The sequence below is a fragment of the Somniosus microcephalus genome, chromosome 10 (assembly GCF_052327205.1).
Source record: "Somniosus microcephalus isolate GS21.2 chromosome 10, FLI_Smic_1.0, whole genome shotgun sequence".
Classification (NCBI taxonomy): domain Eukaryota; kingdom Metazoa; phylum Chordata; class Chondrichthyes; order Squaliformes; family Somniosidae; genus Somniosus; species Somniosus microcephalus.
Window position 1 is genome coordinate 177,254,541 of NC_140996.1, and position 25,040 is coordinate 177,279,580.

Below are 25,040 nucleotides of genomic sequence, written 5' to 3' on the forward strand. Positions count from 1 at the left end.
TAATAAAGATTTCATGCTACAGGAAACTTTGTGATATCCGGCACTGACGGGACCGAGCTGTTGCCGTCCCATCAAAACTGCCGGACAAACCAGCGCTAATGTTAAAACATACAGAGCTTTTAAGCTCCGTATCTAGCAACAAACCCTGTTGCGTGACAGCTTCTAAACAGTCGGCCGTAGCTTGCAAGCGTCTCTGTAGCTAAGCAACAGCTTTAGCTAGACCTTGCAGAGCCTGACTGGTGGGAAAAAAAAGCAATGAAAAGAAAAAAAACTTACTGAATCGACTCCTGAATTTTGCCGGTGGCTCGAGCATTCCGGACAGTTAACCTCCGGATAAACCAAAGTTTCCTGTACATGGCAATTGCACACATTTACCATGGTCACCGTCACACAGGATGTCTTTTGTGATTTTCATAAAGGCTGTTTCAGTGCTGTGGCAGAAGTGAAAACCTGATTGGAGGGGACTACCAGACCAGATTATATGCTCAAGTCCTGGAGTGGTGCTTTTTTCTACGTGCATTAAAAGCACAAATATCACCAGAGTTTGTTCACGTTGTTCAGTTGATAGCACTCGCACCTCTGAGTCAGACGGTTGATGGCAGAAGCTCCACTCCAGGTCTTGAGCATATAATCTGGCCTGGTAGTTCCCTCCAATTAGTTTTCTTCCTCTGCCATAGCACTGAAATGGCCCTTATGAAAATCACAAGTGACAGCCTATGTGACTGTGACCATGGTAAATTATCCCTCCTCATCCTTCTCTGCCTGTCTGCAACCTTTGACACATTTGACCACACCATTCTCCTCCGTCGTCCAGCTGGGTGGGACTGCCCTCACTTGGTTCCATTATTCTATATCCTGTCGTAGCCAGATAATCGCCTGCACTGGCTTCTCTTCCTGCTCTTGCACAGTTACCTCCGAAGTCCCCCAACGATCTATCCTTGAGGCCCCTCCTGTTTCTCATCTACATGCTGCCCCTCGACGGTATCATCCAAAAACACCACATCAGATATCATGTGTACGCTGACAATACCCAGCTCTACCTCGCCACCACCTCCCTTGACCCCTCCACTGTCTCTGATTTGTCACACTGCTTGTCCAACATCCAGTCCTGGATCAGTAGAAATATCCTCCAACTAAATATTGAGAAAACCGAAGCCATTGTTTAGGGTCGCCTCCAAAAACTCAGTTCCCTAGCCATCGACTCCATTCATCTCCCTGGCCACGTCTGAGGCTGAACCAGACCGTTCACAACCTTGACATTCTCTTCGACCCTGAGACGAGCTACCGCCCACATATCCGCTCCATCACCAAGACAGCCTACTTCCACCTCCGTAACGTCACCCGTATCTGCACCTGCTGAAACCCTTATCCTCGCCTTTGTTACCTCGAGACTCAACTATTCCAAGCTCTCCTGGCTGGCCAATCATCTCCCACCCTCCATAAACTTTAACTTGTCCAAAACTCTACTGTCTGTATTCTAACTCTCACCAAGTCCCGTTCACCCATCACCTCTGTGCTCACTGACCTACATTGGCTCTTGGTCCGGCAATGCCTTGATAAGATTTTTTTTTAAATAAATCCTTATTTTCAAATCCCTCCATAGCCTCGTCCCTCCCTTTCTCTGTAACCTCCTCCAGCCTTACAACCCTTGGAGATCCATGTGCTCCTTCAATTCTGGCCTCTTGATTGAATTGCTCCACCGTTGGCAATCATGCCTTCAGCTGCCTGGGCCCTAGGCTCTGGAATTCTCTCCCTAAGCCCCTCTCTCCTCTAAGATACTCCTTTGAACCTACCTCTTTGACCAAGTTTTTGGCCACCTGGCCTAATACCTCTTTCTGTGGCCTGGTGTGAAATCTTGTTGAAAGCGTTTCTGTGAAGCACCGTGGGACACTTTACCACGTTAAAGGTGCTATATAAATGCAAGTTGTAGTTGTTTGTTATTGTACTGAGGGAGTGCTGCATTTCCCAAGGTGCTGTCTTTCATATGAGATGTTAAACCGAGGTCCTATTTGCCTTTTCTGATGGATGTGAAAGACCACATGGCACTATTTGAAGAGGAGCAGGTAGTTCTCCCAATGTCCTGGCCAACACGCTTCCCTCAACCAACACCATCAAAAATGGATTAACTGGCCATTCATCTCATTTACCCTTTGTGGGACCTTGTGAAAATTGGCTGCCAAAATTGCCTGCATATCTAGTGGCTGCAATTCAAAAGTAATTCATTAGTTATGAAGCCCTTTGGAATATCCTGCAGTGGTGCAAGGGAGAGGGATTTAAATTCTTGAGGCATTGGAACCAGTTCTTGGGGAGGAGTGACCTGTACCAAGGGGACGGTCTACACCTGAGCTGTGAGGGAGCCGATGTCCTCGGGGTAATATTTTCTAGGGCGGTTCGGGAGGATTTAAACTAATTTGGCAGGGGGATGGGAACCTAGATAGTGGAAAAGAGGGAAGTCATATGAAGTCAGAAATAGATGGTAGAAAGGTGAGAAGCAATAAGCAAAGGAGAGAAACACAAAGGGCCAAACTAATTCATAATGAGAGTGTGAAAAAAGCAAGCCTGAAGGCTTTGTATCTTAATGCTAGAAGCATTAGGAACAAGGTGGATGAATTAGTTGTGGAAATAGAGGTAAACAAGTATGATTTGATTGGGATTACAGAAACGTGGCTGCAGGGTGGGCAAGGCTGGGAACTTAACATCCAGGGATATACAATATTTAGGAAGGATCGGCAAAAAGGTAGGGGAGGTGGGGTAGCATTGCTGGTAAAGGAGGGGATTAATGCAATGGAAAGGAAGGATATTAACTCGGATGAAACGGAATCTGTATGGGTAGAAATGAGAAATAGCAAGGGGAGGAAAACGTTAGTGGGTGTGATATATAGGCCTCCAAATAGTAATATGGAGGTGAGGGAAGGCATAAAAAGGGAAATTAGAGAAGCGTGCGATAAGAGCACAGCTGTCATCATGGGTGACTTTAATTTACATATTGATTGGACTACCCAAATTAGTAAAAATTCTGAGGAGGAGGAATTCCTGGAATGTTTTCGGGACGGTTATCTGGACCAATATGTCGAGGAGCCGACTCGCGATCAGGCCATTTTAGACTGGGTATTGTGCAATGAGAAGGGACTTATCAACAATCTTCTTGTACGAGGCCCCTTGGGTCAGAGCGATCATAATATGATCGAGCTCTCAGTCGAGATGGAGAGTGAGGAAATTGCATCAGAGACTAAGGTCCAGAACTTAAATAAAGGGAATTACGAGGGTATGAGACGGGAATTGGGTAAGATTGATTGGGTGGTGTTTCTGGGGGGATTGACAGTGGATAGACAATGGCAAGCATTCAAAGATAGAATGGAAGAATTCCAGAACATGTTTATACCGGTTTGGCATAAAAATAAACCTAAAAAGGTGACTCAACCGTGGATAACGAGGGAAATTAGGGACAGCATAAAATCAAAAAAAAGGGCATATCAACTGGCAAAAAAAAGCACCAGACCGGAAGATTGGGGGCAGTACAGGATACAGCAAAAGAGGACAAAGGGATTAATCAGGAAGGGGAAAATAGAATACGAAAGTAAACTTGCAGCAAACATAAAGACAGACTGCAAAAGCTTTTATCGGTATATCAGGAGGAAAAGACTGGTAAAATCCCAAGTCGGTCCCTTGCAGTCCGATTCGGGAGAATATATAATGGAGAATAAGGAAATGGCAGACCAATTAAACTCATACTTTGGTTCTGTATTCACAAAGGAGGACACAAATAACCTCCCAGGAATATCGGCAAACATAGGGACTAATGAGAGGGAGGAGCTGACAGAAATTAGTATCTCTAGGGATATGGTGTTGGGTAAGTTGAGGGGACTGAAGGCCGACAAATCCCCGGGGCCTGATAAACTACATCCTAGGGTACTTAAGGAGGTGGCCCTGGAGATAGCAGATGCTCTAAGGATCATCTTCCGGAACTCCATTGACTCGGGAACAGTACCCGTGGATTGGAGGGTAGCTAATGTTACCCCAATATTTAAAAAGGGGGGTAGAGAGAAAGCAGGGAATTATAGACCAGTAAGCCTTACATCGGTTGTGGGCAAAATGCTAGAGTCCATTATTAAGGATAAAATAGCGGAGCACTTGACAAATGGGGAAAGGATCGGACAGAGTCAACATGGATTTACAAAGGGTAAATCGTGTTTGACTAATCTGCTGGAATTTTTTGAGGAATTAACTGGTAAAATAGATGGGGGAGAGCCAGTGGATGTGGTGTACCTTGACTTCCAGAAAGCCTTCGATAAGGTTCCACACAAAAGATTATCATGCAAAATTAAGGCTCATGGGATTGGGGGCAAAGTATTAACGTGGATAGAGAACTGGCTGGCGGATAGAAAACAGAGAGTTGGAATAAACGGCTCGTTTTCGGAGTGGCAGGCAGTGACCAGCGGGGTGCCGCAAGGATCTGTCCTGGGACCCCAGCTGTTCACAATATATATAAATGATCTGGATCAGGGAATTGGATGCAATATTTCCAAATTCGCTGATGACACTAAACTAGGAGGAGGGGTGGGCTCTGATGAGGATGTCAGGAGGCTACAGTGCGATTTGGACAGGTTGGGGGAATGGGCGGATACGTGGCAGATGCACTATAATGTGGATAAATGCGAGGTTATCCACTTTGGGGGTAAAAACAGGAGGGTAGATTATTATCTAAATGGCAATAGATTGGGAGATGGGGAAGTGCAGAGGGACCTGGGTGTTCTTGTGCACCAGTCACTGAAGGAGAGCATGCAGGTGCAACAGGCGATTAAGAAGGCAAATGGTATGTTGGCCTTCATATCAAGGGGGTTCGAGTATAGGAATAGGGATACCTTACTACAGCTGTACAAGGTGCTGGTGAGACCGCATCTGGAGTATTGTGTACAGTTTTGGTCGCCCCATCTGCGGAAGGATGTTCTTGCCATGGAAAGAGTGCAGCGGCGATTCACCAGGCTGATACCTGGAATGGCGGGAATGACCTACGAGGAGAGATTGAATAGTTTGGGCTTGTACTCACTGGAGTTTAGAAGATTGAGAGGGGATCTCATCGAAACATATAAAATTATGGCAGGCCTGGACAGGCTGAATTCAGAGAGAATGTTTCCAATGGCAGGGGAGCACAGAACCAGGGGCCACAGTCTAAAAATAGCGGGCAAATCATTTAAAACAGAGATGAGGAAGAATTTCTTCACTCAAAGAGTGGTGAGCCTGTGGAATTCCCTGCCACAGAGGGCTGTGAAGGCTAATTCAATAAATATTTTCAAGAGAGAATTGGATATATTTCTGAAGGCTAAGGGGATTAAGGGTTACGGAGAAAAGGCGGGGACGGGGTACTGAACTGGTAAGATCAGCTAAGATCTCAGATGAAGATCAGCCATGATCTCATTGAATGGCGGAGCAGGCTCGAAGGGCCGAATGGCCTACTCCTGTTCCTATCTCTATGTTTCTATGACCCAATAAGGCACAATATAAATGCAAGCTTGTTCTTCCATTTGTAAAATGGAATATTAAAGTAGAATTTCAGAGACCAGTCTTTCACGGCTAATGGGTAAATGTATGGGATGTTGTGACGCTGGACTAGATCCGCTGGTAGGGTCATGCTGATGCTCATGTATTCTCTGCTGATCACTACTAGTGGCTCTATTGAAAGTGTGCTTATGTCCATATTAGTGAAAGATGGGGTTAGGTTTAGCTTGGGGGTGGGGGGGGGAATAATTTATTGACAATCATTGTGAAAGAAACACAGGTGAAGAGTGGTCACTTGGGTGAGATACCAAAGAACTGGTGTCCCCTGTGAAAGGAGGGTCAAGGGAGCCGGCGATGGATTTTGTGGACAAGATGAGCTTGGCGAGGGCATGAGAGAAAATAGGAGCAAAACTAGAAAAAGGTGCGAGTTCAGGGCTTGGGCAGGGGGAGCCTTGGTTTGGTGGGCAAGGAGAAAGGAGGGATGTGGCAGAGGCAGCTGACTGGATAGTTTCAATCTTAATGACAAAGAAGTCCATGAGCTCCTTGTACTTGTTGTTTGAGGTGAGGGTGGAAGGGACAGGAAAGAGATGCTTAAAGAAATGATTGGTAGTGGAGTAAAGAAGCCAGGGATTATCTTTGCATTCCAGGATAATCCTGGAGCAGTTTTGGCAGAGATAAATGAACAAACCAGTTGTGTGCCATATACATTGAAGTTTATGCCCCTTGGACTTAATGGAGCAAAGATGGGGGCCAGACCAGGGGAACGACCAGGGTAGGAGAAAGTAAGAGATTTGCTAGGGACAAAGGCATCAAAGGCAGAGGCAAGAGTGGTTGAACAGATAGATAGCTGTAGAAGTATCGTAACTAGATTTATTTCCTCATGGTGATCGATATCCTCTAGTGGCTGTAGGGTGGTTGGAATAATGGGAAGCAAACTGATCAGATTCTGGTAGCATGTTTCAATTTATGTTTTCCGATGCATTTCACAGTTTTTAAAATGTCCACAATTAAAATGAATGGTTATAAGCTTTGATCGTAATAACTCAATGATTTTCTCAATTTTAGGACTTGGACAGTCGCTGGGTTTGAATCTTGGAATAGCTACAGTTGCCCCAACCACTACAGCTAGTGAAGGACTTGGTGGAATAGACTTCAGTGGGTCTTCTGATAAGAAAAGTGAGTCGTTTCCACTGAGCTTCATCATATGAATTTAACTGCTGTACAATTCAGAATATAAGGTGAAATAACTAAATACCTATTCTGGGATAAGGATTTCAGATGTTTGCTTCTTGGACATTAGATCGAAGGTTACTTTATATCACTTGGATTCTAATGCAGAGTGGGACAGTAACTTACTGCTCTGAGGTGATTTTTGGTGGGGAGGACCATCCATGGCTTGCTGGCAATTTACTAAATATAGCTGTGTGTTTTGTCATAGAATAGAACTTTACTGATTTATTTGCCCTTGCCCTTTACTTTTCTCATGATCTTGCAAGATCAAAAAATGCTGCTCCCCATGTTGCAATTCTTTGTCTGGCTGTGGGCTTGCACAGCTATTGTGCTGTGAACATTTAAAAGCACTTAATTTTGTTAAAAATGAAATGAGAGATATTTTTCTAAGCCCCTGTTTCCTTGAGGCTCACACAATAAATCAACCTTGATTAAACATAAGCGTTAAAAAAAATTGAAATCGATACTGCTCAACTTTTGACAACTGGCTCCACCAAAACCCCCAACTTTACACTACCCCCCTGTAACTAAGGGTACTGCTAGTGGTACGTCTGGCAAAAAGACACTCTTCTCCCTTCCCTTCTGTATTTTTACATATCACTGAAGTTCACAGCACAGATGGTGGCCATTCAGTCCACTGTGTCTGTGTTGACTTTGTGTCTATCTTTCTCTCTATCTCTCTTTGTTTTCCCTTCCCTACTCTCCTTTCCATCCTTTTCTGATCTATCTGTCTCTTTCTCTGGTTCACTTTCTCCTTTTTTGGTTCAATTGCGTTTTCTCTCTTCCCCTTCCTTATTTCTTGCATCTCTCACTTTTGTTCATCTATTTTCTGGGGAGAAAGCGAGCTCCTGAACCATAAAAAGATCTGATTGGGCTGAACCCGTGGACTGGGAGGGAGCAGACTAAGCTCATTGCAACAATAGTGGGAGCAGGTTGAGTCTCGGTTTGTTGCAACAGCAGTGGGAACTTGGCCCCAGTCAAACTTCACAAAGTTCAAAATGACACAGGAAGACACCAAGCATATGTGGAAACATAGAAACATAGAAGATAGGAGCAGGAGTAGGCCATTTGGCCCCTCGAGCCTGCGCCGCCATTTAATGAGATCATGGCTGATCATCCAAATTCAGTACCTTGTCCCTGCTTTCTCCCGATATCCCTTGATCCCTTTAGCCTTAAGAAATATATCTAACTCCTTCTTGAATATATTTAATGAATTGGCCTCAACTGCCTTTTGTGGTAGAGAATTCCACAGGTTCACCACTCTCTGGGTGAAGAAATTCCTCCTCATCTCTGTCCTAAATGGCTTACCCCTTATCTTTAGTCTGTGACCCCTGGTTCTGGACTCCCCTGCCATCGGGAACATCCTTCCTGCATCTAGTCTGTCTAGTCCTGTTAGAATTTTATAAGTTTCAATGAGATCCCCTCTCATTCTTCTAAACTCCAGCGAATATAAGCCCAATCGACCCAATCTCTCTCCATACGTCATTCCTGCCATCCCAGGTATCAGTCTGGTGAATCTTGGCTGCACTCCCTCCATGGCAAGAACATCCTTCCTCAGATAAGGCGACCAAAACTGCACACAATACTCAAGGTGTGGTCTCACCAAGGCCCTGTACAACTGCAGCAAGACATCCTTGCTCCTGTACTTGAATCCTCTCGCTATGACGGCCAATATACCATTTGCTGCCTTAACCGCCTCCTGCACCTGCATGCTTACCTTCAGCGACTGGTGTACAAGGACACCCAGGTCTCGTTGCACTTCCCCTTCTCCCAATCTATTGCCGTTCAGATAATAATGTGCCTTCCTGTTTTTGCCACCAAAGTGGATAACCTCGCATTTATCCACATTATACTGCAATGGCCATGCATCTGCCCAATCACCCAACCTGTCCAAATCATACTGGAGTTTCTCGGCATCCTCCTCACAGCACACACGCCCACCCAGCTTTAAGTCGTCTGCAAACTTGGAGATATTACATCTAGTTCCCTCGTCTAGATCATTAATATATATTGTGAATAACTGGGGTCCTAGCACCGATCCCTGCGGTACCCCACTAGTCACTGCCTGTCACTCGGAAAAAGACCTGTTTATTCCAACTCTTTGCTTCCTGTCTGCCAACCAGTTCTCTATCCAAGTCAGTACCTTGCCTCCAATCCCATGTGCCTTAACTTTACACGCTAATCTCTTATGCGGGACCTTATCGAAAGCCTTCTGAAAGTCCAAATACACCACATCCACTGGTTCTCCCTTATAAGAACATAAGAAATAGGAGCAGGAGTAGGCCAATCGGCCCCTCGAGCCTGCTCCGCCATTCAATAAGATCATGGCTGATCTGATCCTAACCGCCAATCCACTATCACAGAACCATCTCCTGAATCTAACAGAATTAGACACACGAAATAGGAGCAGGATCAGGCTACCTGGGCCCGCTCCGCTACCCACAGGGCCATGACCGATCTGAACCTAGACTCATGTCCAAATTCCTGCCCGCTCCCCGTAACCCTTAATTCCCTTTACTTCTAGGAAACTGTCTATTTCTGTTTTAAATTTATGTAATGATGTAGCTTCTACAGCTTTTTGGGGCAGCATATTCCATGGACCTACCACCCTCTGAGTGAAGTAGTTCCTCCTCATCTCAGTTTTGAAAGAGCAGCCCCTTATTCTAAGACTATGCCCCCTAGTTCTAGTTTCACCCATCATCGGGAACATCCTCCCCGCATCCACCCAATCCAACCCCTTCACAATCTTATATGTTTCAATAAGATCGCCTCTCATTCTTCTGAACTCCAATGAGTAGAGTCCCAATCTACTCAACCTCTCCTCATATGTCCATCCCCTCATCCCCGGGATTAACCGAGTGAACCTTGTTTGTACTGACTCGAGAGCAAGTATGTCCTTTCTTAAGTATGGACACCAAAACTGTACGCAGTATTCCAGGTGCGGTCTCACCAATACCTTGTACAACTGAAGCAATACCTCCCTATTTTTATATTCTATCCCCCTAGCAATGAAAGCCAACATTCCATTGGCCTTCTTAATCACTTGCTGCACCTGCATACTAACCTTTTGAGTTTCATGCACCAGGACCCCCAGATCCCTTTGTACTTCAGTACTTTCCAGTTTCTTACCATTAAGATAATAACTTGCTCTACGATTTTTCCTGCCAAAGTGCATAACCTCACACTTTCCAGTATTGTATCCCATCTGCCAAATCTCTGCCCACTTACTTAGCCTGTCTATGTCCCCTTGCAGGTTTTTTATGTCCTCCTCACTCACTACTTTCCCTCCCATCTTAGTATCATCTGCAAACTTTGATATGTTACACTCGGTCCCCTCCTCCAAATCGTTAATATAGATTGTAAAGAGTTGGGGACCCAGCACTGACCCCTGCGGAACACCACTAGTTACTGATTGCCAGTCTGAGAATGAACCATTTATCCCAACTCTCTGCCTTCTGTTAGATAGCCAATCCTCTATCCATGCCAGAATACTACCCCCAATCCCGTGATTTTTTATCTTAAGCAATAATCTTTTGTGTGGCACCTTGTCAAATGCCTTTTGGAAGTCTAAATACACTACGTCCACTGGTTCCCCTATATCCACCCTATATGTTACTTCCTCAAAGAACTCCAGCAAATTTGTCAAACATGACTTCCCCTTCATAAAACCATGCTGACTTTGTCCTATTCCACCAGTTACATCCTCAAAAAATTCCAGTAGATTAGTCAAGCACGATTTACCTTTTGTAAATCCATGTTGACTTTGTCCGATCCTGTCACTGTTTTCCAAGTGCTCTGCTATTACATCTTTTAGAATGGACTCTAGCATTTCCCCATTACCAATGTCGGGCTGTAATTCCCTGTTTTCTCTCTACCACCTTTTTTAAGTAGTGGGGTTACATTAGCTACCCTCCAATCCATGAGAACTGTGCCAGAGTCTATAGAATTTTGGAAGATGACCAGCAATGCATCTACTATTTCTAGGGCCACTTCCTTAAGTACCCTAGGATGTAGATTATCAGGCCCTGGGGAGGGACTGATTTGAATTGTGGCCATTTGGAAAGAGTCAAGTTACTCCCACCTCCAGTATTAACACAATTCAAATTTAATTTGCTTAGTTTTAAAGAGACACTCACCATATCACAAATTTACATCTCGGTTGGGGGGGGTGGGGTAGAGGAGGAGAGTGCAGATAAGGTTTTGTCAATATTCCTGAGGTTGGATTACATCATAGCAACAACTATATTTCCCCTCTCTGCATAGGTGCAAAAATATTTCAGAACCATTTTGGTGGGGGAAGAATTACAAGTGTTTTAAATCTCTATGCTGTCCATGCTCTTGTAACTAAAATTTTAAAGGGATGAACAACAATGAAAATTAACTGGACGGGGACATTTAAAAAATGCTGTGTTGATATAGACAACTGGAAGGTGTACAGTTAACTCCTGCAAATGGGTAAAATGAGGGATTGTGAGGCATCTTGTATGTGCGAGATAGGTAAGAGCATTGTTAAGCAATTTCTAAACTTCAACTTTCAATCAGACACAAGTAACAGCTGGCTAGTGTTTTGCATTCCATTGACTGCTCTCTCCTAGTATTAAATGAAATTGCTTGGATGTTTTTGATTTCTTTGGAAGAGAAATGGGTTGCTGTATTCTCCCTGACATTTGCTCTATTTGTTCATGTCCAATTGAGTCATTTATAGATTGTGTATGTATCCTTTACAGATGATAAAGGTTCAACTGGAGTTAGACCTGAGTAAGTATATTTGTGTATATGTGAAAAAATAAACTTGGACAGCCTGTAAAATTGTGAAGTGAATTAACTTGTAACACTCATCAGTTCTTTTGGTCTTGTTTGTTATTTTTAGAAAAGTTATGTGATTAAAATGTTTTGTTTCTCTTAATGTGTGCAACTAATGTTGTTATAAAAATATACACATTTCATGGAGCTAAAAAGTAAATTATATGGGGGCAGTTGAGAAGCCGTAAGATAGCACCTGTAGGTATTAAAGGAGTCCACTGAGGCGAGCCAATATTAAAAAAGATACCAGAAGGAAGTAAAAATTAAGTGGACACCAGTAAGCAGTAATATCAAAAGGAAACACCAGAGATAATAAAGTTTACGCAAGCAGGCAAATTGGAGAAACAAGACTGAAAGGGCAGTATTTAACGGAAGTGAAATTAAGATGGAGGCTATTAGGTGGCTGTGGAATTTTCATGAACTAGAAAATACATTAAAAGGGCAATGAGATGTGATAACTTTGGCCTCTGCCACAAACTCTGTTGACTAGCCACTGATTCCACAACCCCCCCCCCCCCCCCCCCCCAAACTGGCTATTTAAAAAAAATTGTTCCTGGGATGTGGGTGTTGCTAGCAAGTTCAGCATTTATTACCCATTGAGATGACTTGGATGTGGGTGTACAATTTCAAAATTTGCAGAGGACAGAAAACTTGCAAGTATAGTGAACAGTGAGGATACAACTTTATTGCCATCGCCATTGATAGTGATAGACTTCAAGAGGACATAGACAGGTTGGTGGAATGGGTGGACACGTGGCAGATGAAATTTAACGCAGAAAAGTGCGAAGTGATACATTTTGGCAGGAAGAACGAGGAGAGGAAATATAAACTAAAATGTACAGTTCTAAAAGGGGTGCATGAACATCGAGACCTAGGTGTATATGTGCACAAATCATTGAAGGTGGCAGGGCAGGTTGAGAAAGCAGTTAAAAAAGAATATGGGATCCTGGGCTTCATGAATAGAGGTACAGGAAACTTTGTGTTATCCGGAGGCGAACCGTCTGACAAGCTCGAGCCACCGGCAAAAATCAGGAGCCGTTTTTTATTCTTTTCGTTTCTTTTCTTTGCTTTTTTTGAACAGTCAAGCTCTGCAACGTCTGTAGCTTAGCAACAGCTTCAGCTAGAAACACTACAGAGACGCTTGCCGACTGTTTAGAGGCTGTTGCTAAGCAGCAGGGTTTGTTGATTCATACAGAGATGAAAATCTCCGTATGTTTCAACATTAGCTCTGGAGTGTACGGCAGTTTTGAGGAACGGCAGCAGCTTGGTCCCGTCGGTGCCGGATAGCACAAAGTTTCCTGTATAGAGTACAAAAGCGTAGAAATTATGATGAACCTGTATAAAACACTGCTTCAACCTCAACTGGAGTATTGTGTCCAATCCTAGGCACCGCACTTCAGGAAGGATGTGAAGGCTTTAGCGAAGGTGCAGAAAAGATTTACGAGAATTATTCCAGGGACTTTAGTTACGTGGATAGACTGGAGAAGCTGGGGTTGTTCTCCTCCGAGCTGAGAAGATCAAGAGGAGATTTGATAGAGGTGTTCAAAATCATGAGGGGTCTGGACAGAGTAGATGGAGAGAAACTGTTCCCATTGGCAGAGGGGTCGAGAACCAGAGGACACAGATTTAAAGTGATTGGCAGACGAACCAAAGGCGACATGAGGGGAAAAAAATTTACTCAGCAAGTGGTTAGGATCTGGAATCCAATGCCTGAAAGGGTGGTGGAGGCAGACTCAATCAAGGCTTTCAAAAGGGAGTTGGCTAAGTACCTGAAGGAAAAAAGTTAGCAAGGCTACGGGGAAAGGGCTGGGGAGTGATACTAGCTGAAGTGCTCTTGCAGAGAGCCGGCACGGGCTCAAATGGCCGCCTGCCATGCTGTAACCATTCTATGATTCTATGAGAAGGTGGCGGTGAGCTGCCGCCTTGAGCTGCTGCAGTCCTTGTGGTGAAGGTACACCCACAGTGCTGTTAGGGAGGGAGTTCTAGGATTTTGACCCAGCGATGATGAAGGAATGGCGATGTATTTCCAAGTCAGGATGGTATGTAACTTGGAGGGGAACTTGCACATGATGGTGTTCCCATGCGTCAGCTGCCTTTGTCCTTCTAGACGGTAGAGGTCGTGGGTTTGGGAGGTACTGCCAAAGAAGCCTTGGTGAGTTGCTGCAGTGCATCTTGTAGCTGGTACACACTGCAGCCAAGGTACGCCGGTGATGGAGGGAGTGAATGTTGAAGGTGGTGGATGGGTTGCCAATCAAGCTAGATGGTGTCGAGCTTCTTGAGTGTTGTTGGAGCTGCACTCATCCAGGCAAGTGGAGAGTATTCCATCACACTCCTGACTGTGCCTTGTAGATGGTGGAAAGACTTTGGAGAGTCAGGAGGTGAGACACTCGCCACAGAATACCCAGCCTCTGACCTGCTCTTGTTGCCATAGTATTTATGTGGCTGGTCCAGTTAAGTTTCTGGTCAATGGTCACCCTCAGGATGTTGATGGTGGGGGATTTGGCGATGGTAATGCCATTGAATATCATGGGGAGGTGGTTAAACTCTCGTTTGTTGGAGATAGTCATTGCCTGACACTTCTGTGGCGCAAATGTTACTTGCCACTTATCAGCCCAAACCTGGTTGTCGTCCAGGCCTTGCTGCATGTGGGCATGGACTGCTTCGTTATCTGAGGAGTTGTGAATGGAACTGAACACTGCAATCGTCAGCGAACATCCCCACTTCTAACCTTATGATGGAGGGAAGGTCATTAATGAAGCAGCTGAAGATGGTTGGGCCTAGGACACTGCCCTGAGGAACTCTTGCAGCGATGTCCTGAGGCTGAGATGATTGACAACCACAACCATCTTCCTTTTGTGCTGGGTATGACTCCAGCCAGTGGAGAGTTTATCCCCTCATTCCTATTGACTTCAATTTTACTAGGGCTCCTTGATGCTACACTTGGTCAAATGCTGCCTTGATGTCTAGGGCAGTCATTCTCCCCTCACCTCTGGAATTCGGCTCTTTTGTCCATGTTTGGACCAAGGCTGTAATGAGATCTGGAGTCAAGTGGTCCTGGCGGAACAGAAACGGAGCATTGATGAGTAAGTGCCGCTTGATAGCACTGTCATAACACCTTCCATCACTTTGCTGATGATTGAGAGGAGACTGATGGGGATTAGATTTGTCCTGCCTTTTGTGGACAGGACCTACCTGGGCAGTTTTCCACATTGTCGGGTAGATGCCGGTGTTGTAGCTGTACTGGAACAACTTGGCTAGAGGCATGGCTAGTTCTGGAGCACAAGTCTTCAACCCAACAGCCAGGATGTTGTCGGGGCCCATAGCCTTTGCTGTATCCAGTGAGCTCAGCCATTTCTTGATATCACGTGGAGTGAATCGAATTGGCTGAAGACTGGCACCTGTGATGGTGGGGACCTCTGGGGGAGACTGATGTGGATCATCCACTCGGCACTTCTGGCTGAAGATGGTTGCAAACGCTTCAGCCTTGTCTTTTGCACTCACGTGCTGGGCTCTGCCATCATTAAGGATAGGGATATTCATGGAGTGCTTTGTGTTAATCTGTATACTTCTTGGTATTGATGCACTCTGTGACAAGTATAGAATACTTCCCCAAGCAATTAAAAAAAAATTATGTGGCATTTGCAATGTTAGGTTAATAACCCTCGTAGCTGTAATATGGTGCAAAAGTCACATTGACGCATCATATAAAATTAGGAAAATGGAAAGGATCTTTCGTGGGAAGTGTATACCGCACACCATCTAGCTACAGTTTCTAAAATAATTGATTTTGCGAGTCTGGCTCAGAACTATAAATTCTTAATGCAAAAACTATTTTTAGGAACTTGGTGAAAACCCATAATTTAATTTAGTGCGATAGCAAAATACTGCGGATGTTGGAAATCCGAAATAACAACAGAAAATGCTGGAAAAACTCAGCAGGTCAGGCAACATCCGTGGACAGAAATTTGAGGGGTTCGAGGGTTCGAAATTTGAGGGTTCGACCCGAAACGTCAACTCAATTTTCTGTCCACAGATGTTGCCTGACCTGCTGAGTTTTTCCAGCATTTTCTGTTGTTATTTAATTTAGTGCTAAGCTTTCTTAAGTACTCACTGATTCACATAGCCAACCTATATTGGCCCAGAAATTCGGGTCAGGGGCTTCCCGCGGGTGTAAGCCCCCGACCTGCACTTAACTTGCGCGCCGGCCGTTGAGCTTCCCCGCCGTTGAACCCCCGTGGAATTGCGATTCTGGGCCTGCTCCAACTGCCGGCACGCAATGCTTGCGTATCCCAGGGGTGCAGTTAGTTTGATGCGTCCCCTGGGATCACGTGGGCCATGGGGAGCCAATCGGAGCAGGGAATGCTTCATTCATAAGTTTGACAGGAAGGGCTGGCAAACTTATAAATACTATAAGCCCCAAAACATCACTAAATCTTCAAATAATTTTTTTTTAAAATCACATTTTTTAAATAAATATAAATTACATGAAATACTATTTTAAACAATAATTTAAATTTTTGGAAAAAATAATTTTATTTTCTAACGGGGCTAAAAATGAACTTACCTTTCTTTTAAAGTATTTAAAAATAATAAACCTGTGGGGAAAAATGTTTTAATTTTAATTAATTCACCACTTACCTTGTAAAAAGCAGGCCTTGCGCCTGCTTTTTACATGTCTAACTTCTGGAGACTTACCCTCCCGGGAAAACCTGCAAAAAAAACGTAAGTTCGATGCGCACGCGCAGCCTCTCCTGCGCACACGTTCGACCTCCGAACCCCTTTTAGGGGAACAGAAGTGCCGGTGTCCCATGCATGCAGGAAACCGGCACTTCCATTGGGCTTACGGGTGAGTACCCCGTGCGTACTCACCCGTGGAGACCCGAATTTCTGGGCCATTATTTCACTATGCTTTGAAACGTTAGAGAATTTTTCTACAAAAAATGTTTTTGTGAGCAAGGATTCTTTTGATTATTTTAGAGTATGGCTGTTGAACTTTCTAGTACAGCTGCAGAATGTAGGGTGACAGTGATGTCATCCTTCCTTGAATACATTCACAATGTTCAAACATACTCATGTGCAGCAGTCTTTGCAAAGGAGTTCTTCTAGCTGTGTTAACATTTTAGTCCCTTTTTGTTTTACAGTGATAGCAAGGCTCTTAAGGATGAAAATCTGCCACCTGTTATCTGTCAGGATGTGGAACACTTTCAGTGAGTTTGCCTGGTTTGACGTGCAAGCAATCATTAACTCACCATTTAAAAAAGTATCGGCATTTAATGTTCTGTACTCTCTTTACACATCTGCAGGAAATTTGTAAAAGAACAAAAGCAGGTACAAGAAGAGATCAGTCGAATGTCCTTTAAAGCTATGCTGAAAGTTCAAGAGGATATTAAAGCACTGAAACAATTGTTAACTGTAGTTGCCAGTGGACTTCAGAGAGATTCACTTGCCATCGACAAACTCAAGATAGAATCTGCACAGGTAAATTAACATTGCCAGAAGTTTCTCATGTAGGAGTGTAATAAGGCCAGTTTAAAGAATGAAAATAGACTCGCTATCATGTCTGTCATTTCAGCTGACTAAGAGGTGAAATCTGATGCATTTAGGACTTCAAGGGTAGAGATTACAGTCAGTGATGTTTTACAAAAGATTATTGAGCTCTATTCAAATTTTTCTCCATTATTCAATGGAGACATTTATTTTAAATGGGTAATGCTTTGTTAAAATAATAAAGGAAGGAATTTGGTATGCTGACATTATTCTCTAATAACATTAAATGTATTTTTGTATGTGTCCACAAGAATGTAGGGGTTGACTTAGAATCATATTATAGTACAGCACAGAAGGAGGCCATTCAGCTCTCTTGACAATACTTAGAAATGCCATAGGGAGGATTTTCCTCTCGAGTTATGTTGGTTATCTGTGGTGACTTAGGCAGGGTGAAAAATTGAATAGTCACCAGTTCCACAGGGTCTCATTTCCTCTCCATAGTGATCTTCTGGTGTTACTCCGTAACCCAATAAGGTTGGTCATGATGGAGTGATATCGTATGCCATATTTTCTGTTATAACAACATGGGATGTAAAAATACCTGTATACAACAGTGTTGCTAAGGACACCAGAGGCCTTTTGAAAATAAAAAGGCTCCCCCACAAGAGAACAATTGGTTATGAAATGAACAATTTGCAGTCTCCTGTGATCACTTTGTGTGGGATATTGCAGAGGTCAGATGCTTTATCCCAGCCTGGAGAAAAACAGCCCATTTAAGCTGCTGTATGCGGGTGAAAACCTTAAAAAAAAAAGCTAAATTACCCTGACCATGAAAAATTTGCAGTCAGCAGCACATCTTTTGGATGGGTGCAAGTATCGTCCCACATATGGCGGCATAGCCACCAAACAGAAAAATCTCAGCCCATATTTCCAGAAGTGCCAAATGGTAAAAGAAAACAGCTGAAACTGGCACAAAATTGGAAATAGAGCCTAAGTAATGACTGAAAAAGCCACTTTAAATTTGTTAATACTTTGAATTTACTCATAGGAACTTAAAAATGCTGAAATATCACTAAGAACACAGAAAATACCACCAGGACTTCAGCATGAAAACACAGCACCGGCAGAGTAAGTTCGTGAATTTCTCTTTAAACAAATTTATTAGCAAATGTGAAGTCTAGGATATGGTTGAATGGGTTTTTAAACTGAAATGATGGCTATGGTAAAGGATGTTTAATGATACATTACTAATATGATTCTGGCAGATTTTTAAAAGAAATAAAATGTATTAGCACTCCTGCTGAGCCCAACTTGCTGATTTGCAGATGAATTGGCTGATTGGACTATAGTTTGCATTTTAATTTTTTGCATGATCCAGTTTCACAGTCAGTCCAAAGTAGTGACACAAGCAATAGGCCGACAATTACATTTGTCTTTTCAGCTGACTAGGAGACCTTGTACATTAGGAAAACAACATATTAAGAAATTAAACTATATCACAGGCCTAGGCTTTTTGATTGGTGTGCATCTCCGGCGGGCGGGTTTTTCACCTGCCACCGAGATGGCCTCCTGACTCCAGTTAACTTTCCTATCCTGTGGTCATTTGCATGCAGTATCTCCCAGCCTCCATTGTGGAGTTACGAAGAACTGGGGCCGGAAACTTGCTGCAGGGGGAAGATTGCACAGGCTTCTTTGCAGATAAAAATGGCCCTTTTTGCCGACCTTTGAATTCTGGACCTGGAGTCTTGCAGGCTTCTCTGGTGTCCTGCATTCAAATACAGCAGGAAGCACAGCATGCACACAAATCAGATTGAGATGGGAGAAACATGGCGCAATGCATCCTCAAGTTCTCTTCTGGCCCAGTATACCCCAGATCCATTGGAAAAGTGGCGGGAGGGGAATGAACAAGCCTCAGCCTGTGTGCTTTGCTTTTTTAAATTACATATTTAGCTGCTTAAGATAAACTTTATTTAAAAAATGACTTCAGGACTTGTATACTGTTTGAATATGAAATATGCTAAAACTTGTTACACTCAAGTTATAGATTTTGGAAAAGAGGACTACATTGTTGTGTGTAAACTGTATTTTTCAGAGCAGATTCTTCAAACTTGTGGAAAACAGCAATTTATAACAAAATATACTGGACAGACATGGACCCCAAGCAATGGTTAAAACAAAATGTTTCTATTCGAGCTCCAATTTACTGTCGCAGTAAATCTATCCTATTTTGTAGATAACTAATAACATTGTAAGTTATGTTAACTTTAATGGAATAATTGTGCCCTTGATTTGTTCTATTTTTGTCACGGTTTTAAATCTCATTTTGATAAACATTTCACTTAAAAACAATCCAATCCAATACAATATTGGTCAAGTAATGCTCTAATTTAGATATCGGGTTTAAGAGTGAGTTTGAGGAAGCCCATAATTTTATTTGCTGAAACCTGACCTAGCCCAGCAAAATAAAATTTTGTTCCCTTCATTTAAGACAACTTCTATACTATTTATTGGGCACTGTCTGAGGCCCATGCAGGTACATAGATAGTAATGACTTCATGAAATAGTAATAGAATATTGTCCTGAATATAATGTGATGGATCAAATATTGGTCTTGGAGTCCAGTAGTTTTCATAACAATCTATATTTCCTTATTAGAGGTACAGCAGCACTAATGATTGCATAGCAAATGCAATTCAAATGTTGTGACTTAATAAAGAATTGCTAGTTGAACTTGCCTGCAAAAACATAAATCTGATTATTTATCACTTAAGTTACATTTTCTCATTCAGTTTCCCATTTGATAAAATTTGCTTTGCCAACCAATGGTCCAAGATAATGAAGTGGCCATGTAATGTGCCTCACTGTATTCTTTGTAGTTTTCCCATTTGCTCTATTTCACAAAGTGCCAACAAGGTACGGTTGGTTTATTTTTCTTCTTACTCTTTTTTGCTATATTACAGATCTATTTCAGTATGTCTTATTGTTAAGTCACATTGTTAAGGAACAAAAACTGATTCTTAAAGCTACTGTGAAATGGTGTAACTTTAACAAAAATCAGAAGCTTTTACTGAGTAGTTTTCAGAATGGGAAATAATGTATACTGCCTTTTACAGCAGAACTACTTACAGTAAATTCCAGAGTATTCATTTTATCTTTTTTTACTCTATATTTAGAGATGAACTTAGCAGGAGGATTTTTTTAAAAGAACTTTTCAACATGATGTTCAGTACAATTTACTAGATGATTAACCCATGTAATTGGATCAAAATACACTGACCATTTTGTATTGTGCAGCTAATATTTTAATGTACAATTCCAGTGATTTCATCTATACCGTGTACTCTTTCTCTATAGAGAACTAAATTCTGAGACCAAGTTAGCTTGCTTAACCCAAGCTGCCAGTTACAGCAGGCAGACTTTGAAATGGGTCACATACTTGCTCTTTTAGTTGGAGATTGGTGGTAGGGAACAGAAAGTAGTGCAAAAATGAATATTTTTTTTAAACACAGTTCTTGTATATTTAAGGATAGTTTTTTCATCAGTCACTAATTTCATTAAGGTTTTAGCAGGTACAGTAGTGCGATGGTTATAGTACTGGACTAGCAACCAAGAGCTTGAGTTCAAATCCCACCATGGAAAGTTATAAAATTCAATTCAATAAATCTGGTAACTTGCGCACTAGCATCAGAAAATAATGACCATGAAAGCTGAGTAAAAGTTTTAATGGCAATATTAAAAGACGCAAAAGGCAATCCAATGGATAAATTGAATAATACTCTATTGTGAAATATGTAATTATTTTAATTCCTAATTTGTTTAAAACTTTATTTTTGACTTGCAGGTACAGCATAGTGGTTAAGGTACTGGACTAGCAAATTTTGGAATTAAATTAATTAAAGCTGCTGGTTCACTAATGGCTTTCAGTCCACACTATGGTTGACTCTTATTGTCCATCCCTAGTATCCATGAGGACATTAAGTATGGCCTTGCTAGGATCATCCACACCCCCAAACAAATTTAAAAAGAGTAAACTTTAGAAGTAAATCTTTGAGTAAGTATCATCAATTGTTTCCAGGAGAGTTCATCCCTCATCTTGTTTCTCTTCCCTGCCCCCCACCTTCCAAGTTGTCTTTTTTTCTTAAATAACGTTAGGGATATAATCAGTGACCCAACAAGGTTCTCCATTTGTCAACTAAGTATTAATTAGGCTTAGTTGACAAAATAGTCTTTTAAGCTTTGTGTAAACAAAGAGTTATGCACATGAAAATATTCATATGCTATAGTGAATATTAACAAACCTGCTCAGCTAATTCTGAATTATATTTGACAGCTATTTCAGACAGCTGGTTGAACAGTTTGAGGTTCAGTTACAGCAGTACAGACAGCAAATAGAGGAATTGGAAAATCACCTCGCTACTCAGGCTAACAGTTCTCATATGACGCCACAAGGTTTGTATTATTAAAGTTCAAATGTTTTGCAGTACAGGGCAGCACGATGGTGAATGTTCATGGAGCAATGTGTTTCACCAGTTTGCAGTAGGGTGTCTGACGTATGCTACCAGGCTTGTTTGCAACAGTGGAGTGACATACTGCTCCCCTCCCATCGAGGGTAAAATTGGAACACGGGTTAAGCATTGTCAGGAACCTGGAATTGGGGTTACTTAAGAACAAAAAGTAGAATGGGAAAAGGCCATTTAGCACATTTGCGGGGGGGGGGGGGGAATCAATGTGCAATTTGCATTAGCATTCCCTCTTCATAACATTTCCATTTCCAGTGGGAGACTATACAGATAAAACTTCGAAAAAGCCACACCACAGACCTGCTCCAGATTATATTGCCAAATGCTGAATAATATGCCACATACTGTAGATGCTGCAAATCTGAAATAAAAATTGAAAATGCCTGAAACACTCAGCAGGTCAGGCAGCATCTGTGGAGAGAGGAAGGCAGGTTTATGACACTGCATCAGAACCTATTTAATCGTCCACTAAGTATATCCTTGTAACCTTCAGTCCCATTTCTAGCTAATTGTCCAAGTACACACAACCACTCAAAGAAATTCTAGCCCTGCATAACGATTGGCCCTATTTTGTATTTCACAGTTTTTAAAAATCTATTTGCATTAATCGTGTCCATCACTTTTAACATTTAAAGACCTAGATCTTGATGTTTCTTGATATTTTTTCTAATGAAAACAATTTGTTTGGTCAATCTATTATAATTTAAAATCTTAAGTCTCAGAATCGCTCTCATTCTTTTCTAAAGCTTCGATTCTTCTGTTCAAATGTTTAATCAAATGCTCTTTCTCAGTTGGGGATGGTGATAGGGAGCAGAACACTAATAATGTGCAGCATTTGTGTATTTAAGGACAGCTTGTCAGTAGTGCAGTATGCTCTTTATGGGACCATAGACATTTTCAGAACAGAAGGAAGCCATTCAGCCTATCTCTGATTGGCAGGTTGTGACAAGTGGCATTCCCCAGGGATCTGTACTCGGGCCTCAGAATTTCACCATATATTAATGACTTGGATGAATGTATAGAGTTCTACATCCAAGTTTGCAGATGACACTAAGTTAGGGGGCACAGCAAGTTGTGTATATGGGAGTAGGAAGTTGCAAAAGGACATGATCACATTAAGTGAGTGCAAAGCTATGAGAAATGGTGAAGTTATCCATTTTAGACCTGAGAAAGACAAATTGGAATATTTTCTTAATGGTGAGAGACTGGGGACTAAGAGCAGAGAGATCTAGGTGTTCATGTGCACAGGTACAAAAAGTAATCAAAAAGGCTAATAAAATGTTGGCCTTTACCTTAAGGGGGTTGGAATTCAAAAATGAGGAAGTGATGATTCAGTTTGAGGTGTTGACAATGATTAAGGCTTTTGAAAAGGTACATACAGAGAAACTATTTCCTCTTATGAGGGATTCCAGAACAAGAGGCCATAATCTTAAAATTAGAGCTAGGCCATTTAGGAGTAAATCAGGAAGCACTTTTTCACACACACGGTAATGGAAATTTGGAATTTGCATCCCCAAAAGGCTGTGGATGCTTGGTCAATTGAAATTTTCAAGACTATGATTGATAGACTATTTTTGTTAGGTAATGGTATCAAGGGATATGGATTAGTTGGTGGTTACATGGAGTTCAGATACAGATCAGCCATGATCTAACTGAATAGCAAGAACAGGCTTGAGGGGCTGAATGGCTTACTCCTGTTCCTATGGTCCAGGCATATGCCTGCACTTTTTCCTACATCTGTGATTTTTGTCAAGATTTAATAAAATATTTGTTTAGAGGACTCCTTTATAAAGTCCTGGAAATATCTCTTGGGTAAACTTGTAGAGAGGATTTTCTGGACGGAGGACTTATTTAGGGCACATGTTTGAATGGAGATTTGTATATTGCAATCAGAAACAAATTTTGCAATTTAAAAAAAAAAAAAAAAATATATGCAATTTGCTGAATTTGTGAGGGACATCAATGCTGAGGTATTGTGTATTTTCTCTCCATTTTTTGTCTCTGGTGTCCGCAACAAGCATTGTCAGGTCAGGGATAGGACTGTGATTTACAACAGCAAAGCTTCCATTTCCCCAACACTCTGCATTTTGTCAGGAATTGAGAGGAAATAACAAAACTTGGCTGTGTCAGTTGCTAGGAAAATGGCAAAAAAGATGGAGCAAGGTGGGATTGTGAGCTGTGAGGAGGATGCAAAGAGGCTTCAAGGTGATTTAGACAAGTTGAGTGAGTGGGCAAATACATGGCAGATGCAGTATAATGTGTGAAGTTATCCACTTCGGTAGGAAAAACAGAAAGGTAGAGTATTATTTAAATGGTGCTAGATTGGGGAATGCTGATGTACAAAGGGACCTGGGTGTCCTTGTACACCAGTCACTGAAAGCAAACGTGTAGGTGCAGCAAGCAGTTAGGAAAGCAAATGGTATGTTGGCATTCATTGCAAGAGGATTTGAGTACAGGAGCAAGGATGTCTTACTACAGTTGTACAGGGCCTTGGTGAGACCACACCTGGAGTACTGTGTGCAGTTTTGGTCTCCTTACCTAAGAAAGGATATACTTGCCATATAGGGAGTGCAGCGAAGGTTCACCAGACTGATTCCTGGGATGGCAGAACTGTTGTATGAGGAGAGATTGGGTCGACTAGGCCTGTATTCACTAGAGTTTAGAAGAATGAGAGGGGATCTCATTGAAACGTATAAAATTCTGACAGGGCTAGACAGACTGGATGCAGGGAGGATGTTTCCCCTGGCTGGGGGGGTCTAGAACAAGGGGTCACAGTCTCAGGATACGGGGTAGGACATTTAGGACTGAGATTAGGAGAAATTTCTTCACTGAGGGTGGTGAACCTGTGGAATTCTCTACCTCAGAAGGCTGTGGCAGCCAAGTCACTGAATATATTTAAGAAGGAGATAGATCGATTTCTAGATGCAAAAGGCATCAAGGGGTATGGGGAGAGAGCAAGAATATGGTATTGAGATAGAGGATCAGCCATGATCATATTGAATGGTGGAGCAGGCTCGAAGGGCCGAATGGCCTACTCCTGCTCCTATTTTTCTGTTTCTAAATGCCCTGAACAGGAGAATTCTGCTTGATGGCTTAACATCACAAAGGAGCTATTTTAGCAAATATTAAATAACATATATACTAGTGAAGTTTTGAGATGGGAGAAATTCTATTGGTAGGTAGCTGCCTACTTACTAGTCAGGTACCTTCCCCTTGAACAGGGGGAAAAGAAGACATCTGTATAATAACCAGACAATGAAATGCTTATGAAATGTGTGGATGTTGATGACAATAGGATTGTACTTGGCTGTTATGTACCCCCACGGTAAAATAGCTAGCCAATGCTTGCAATTGAATAGTGGCCATGTTGGTAAGTTATTGGAGGGTGCCCATGGAACTATACCTCAGCAAGAAATCAGCACCTTTGGGAGAGGAGGGGAGAACATCTGGTGATAAACATTAGACAATTTAAGGATTTTTGTTTTTTGTTGTTTAATCATTTTT

At 42.3% G+C, this 25,040-nt stretch overlaps 1 protein-coding gene across 7 annotated transcripts in view; it reads left to right on the forward strand.

Annotated features, from left to right (window-relative positions):
* The window catches only part of nup58 (nucleoporin 58), a 102,233-nt gene that overhangs the window by 12,566 nt on the left and 64,627 nt on the right, over positions 1-25,040 (forward strand). For all 7 annotated transcript variants that reach the window (XM_085999221.1, XM_085999227.1, XM_085999223.1 and 4 more), the window contains 6 exons: positions 6,562-6,672; positions 11,454-11,484; positions 16,671-16,736; positions 16,833-17,007; positions 18,065-18,144; positions 21,347-21,465. In XM_085999221.1, coding sequence (XP_085855347.1) covers positions 6,562-6,672; positions 11,454-11,484; positions 16,671-16,736; positions 16,833-17,007; positions 18,065-18,144; positions 21,347-21,465 — 582 coding nt within the window. The remainder of the gene's footprint in view (positions 1-6,561; positions 6,673-11,453; positions 11,485-16,670; positions 16,737-16,832; positions 17,008-18,064; positions 18,145-21,346; positions 21,466-25,040) is intronic.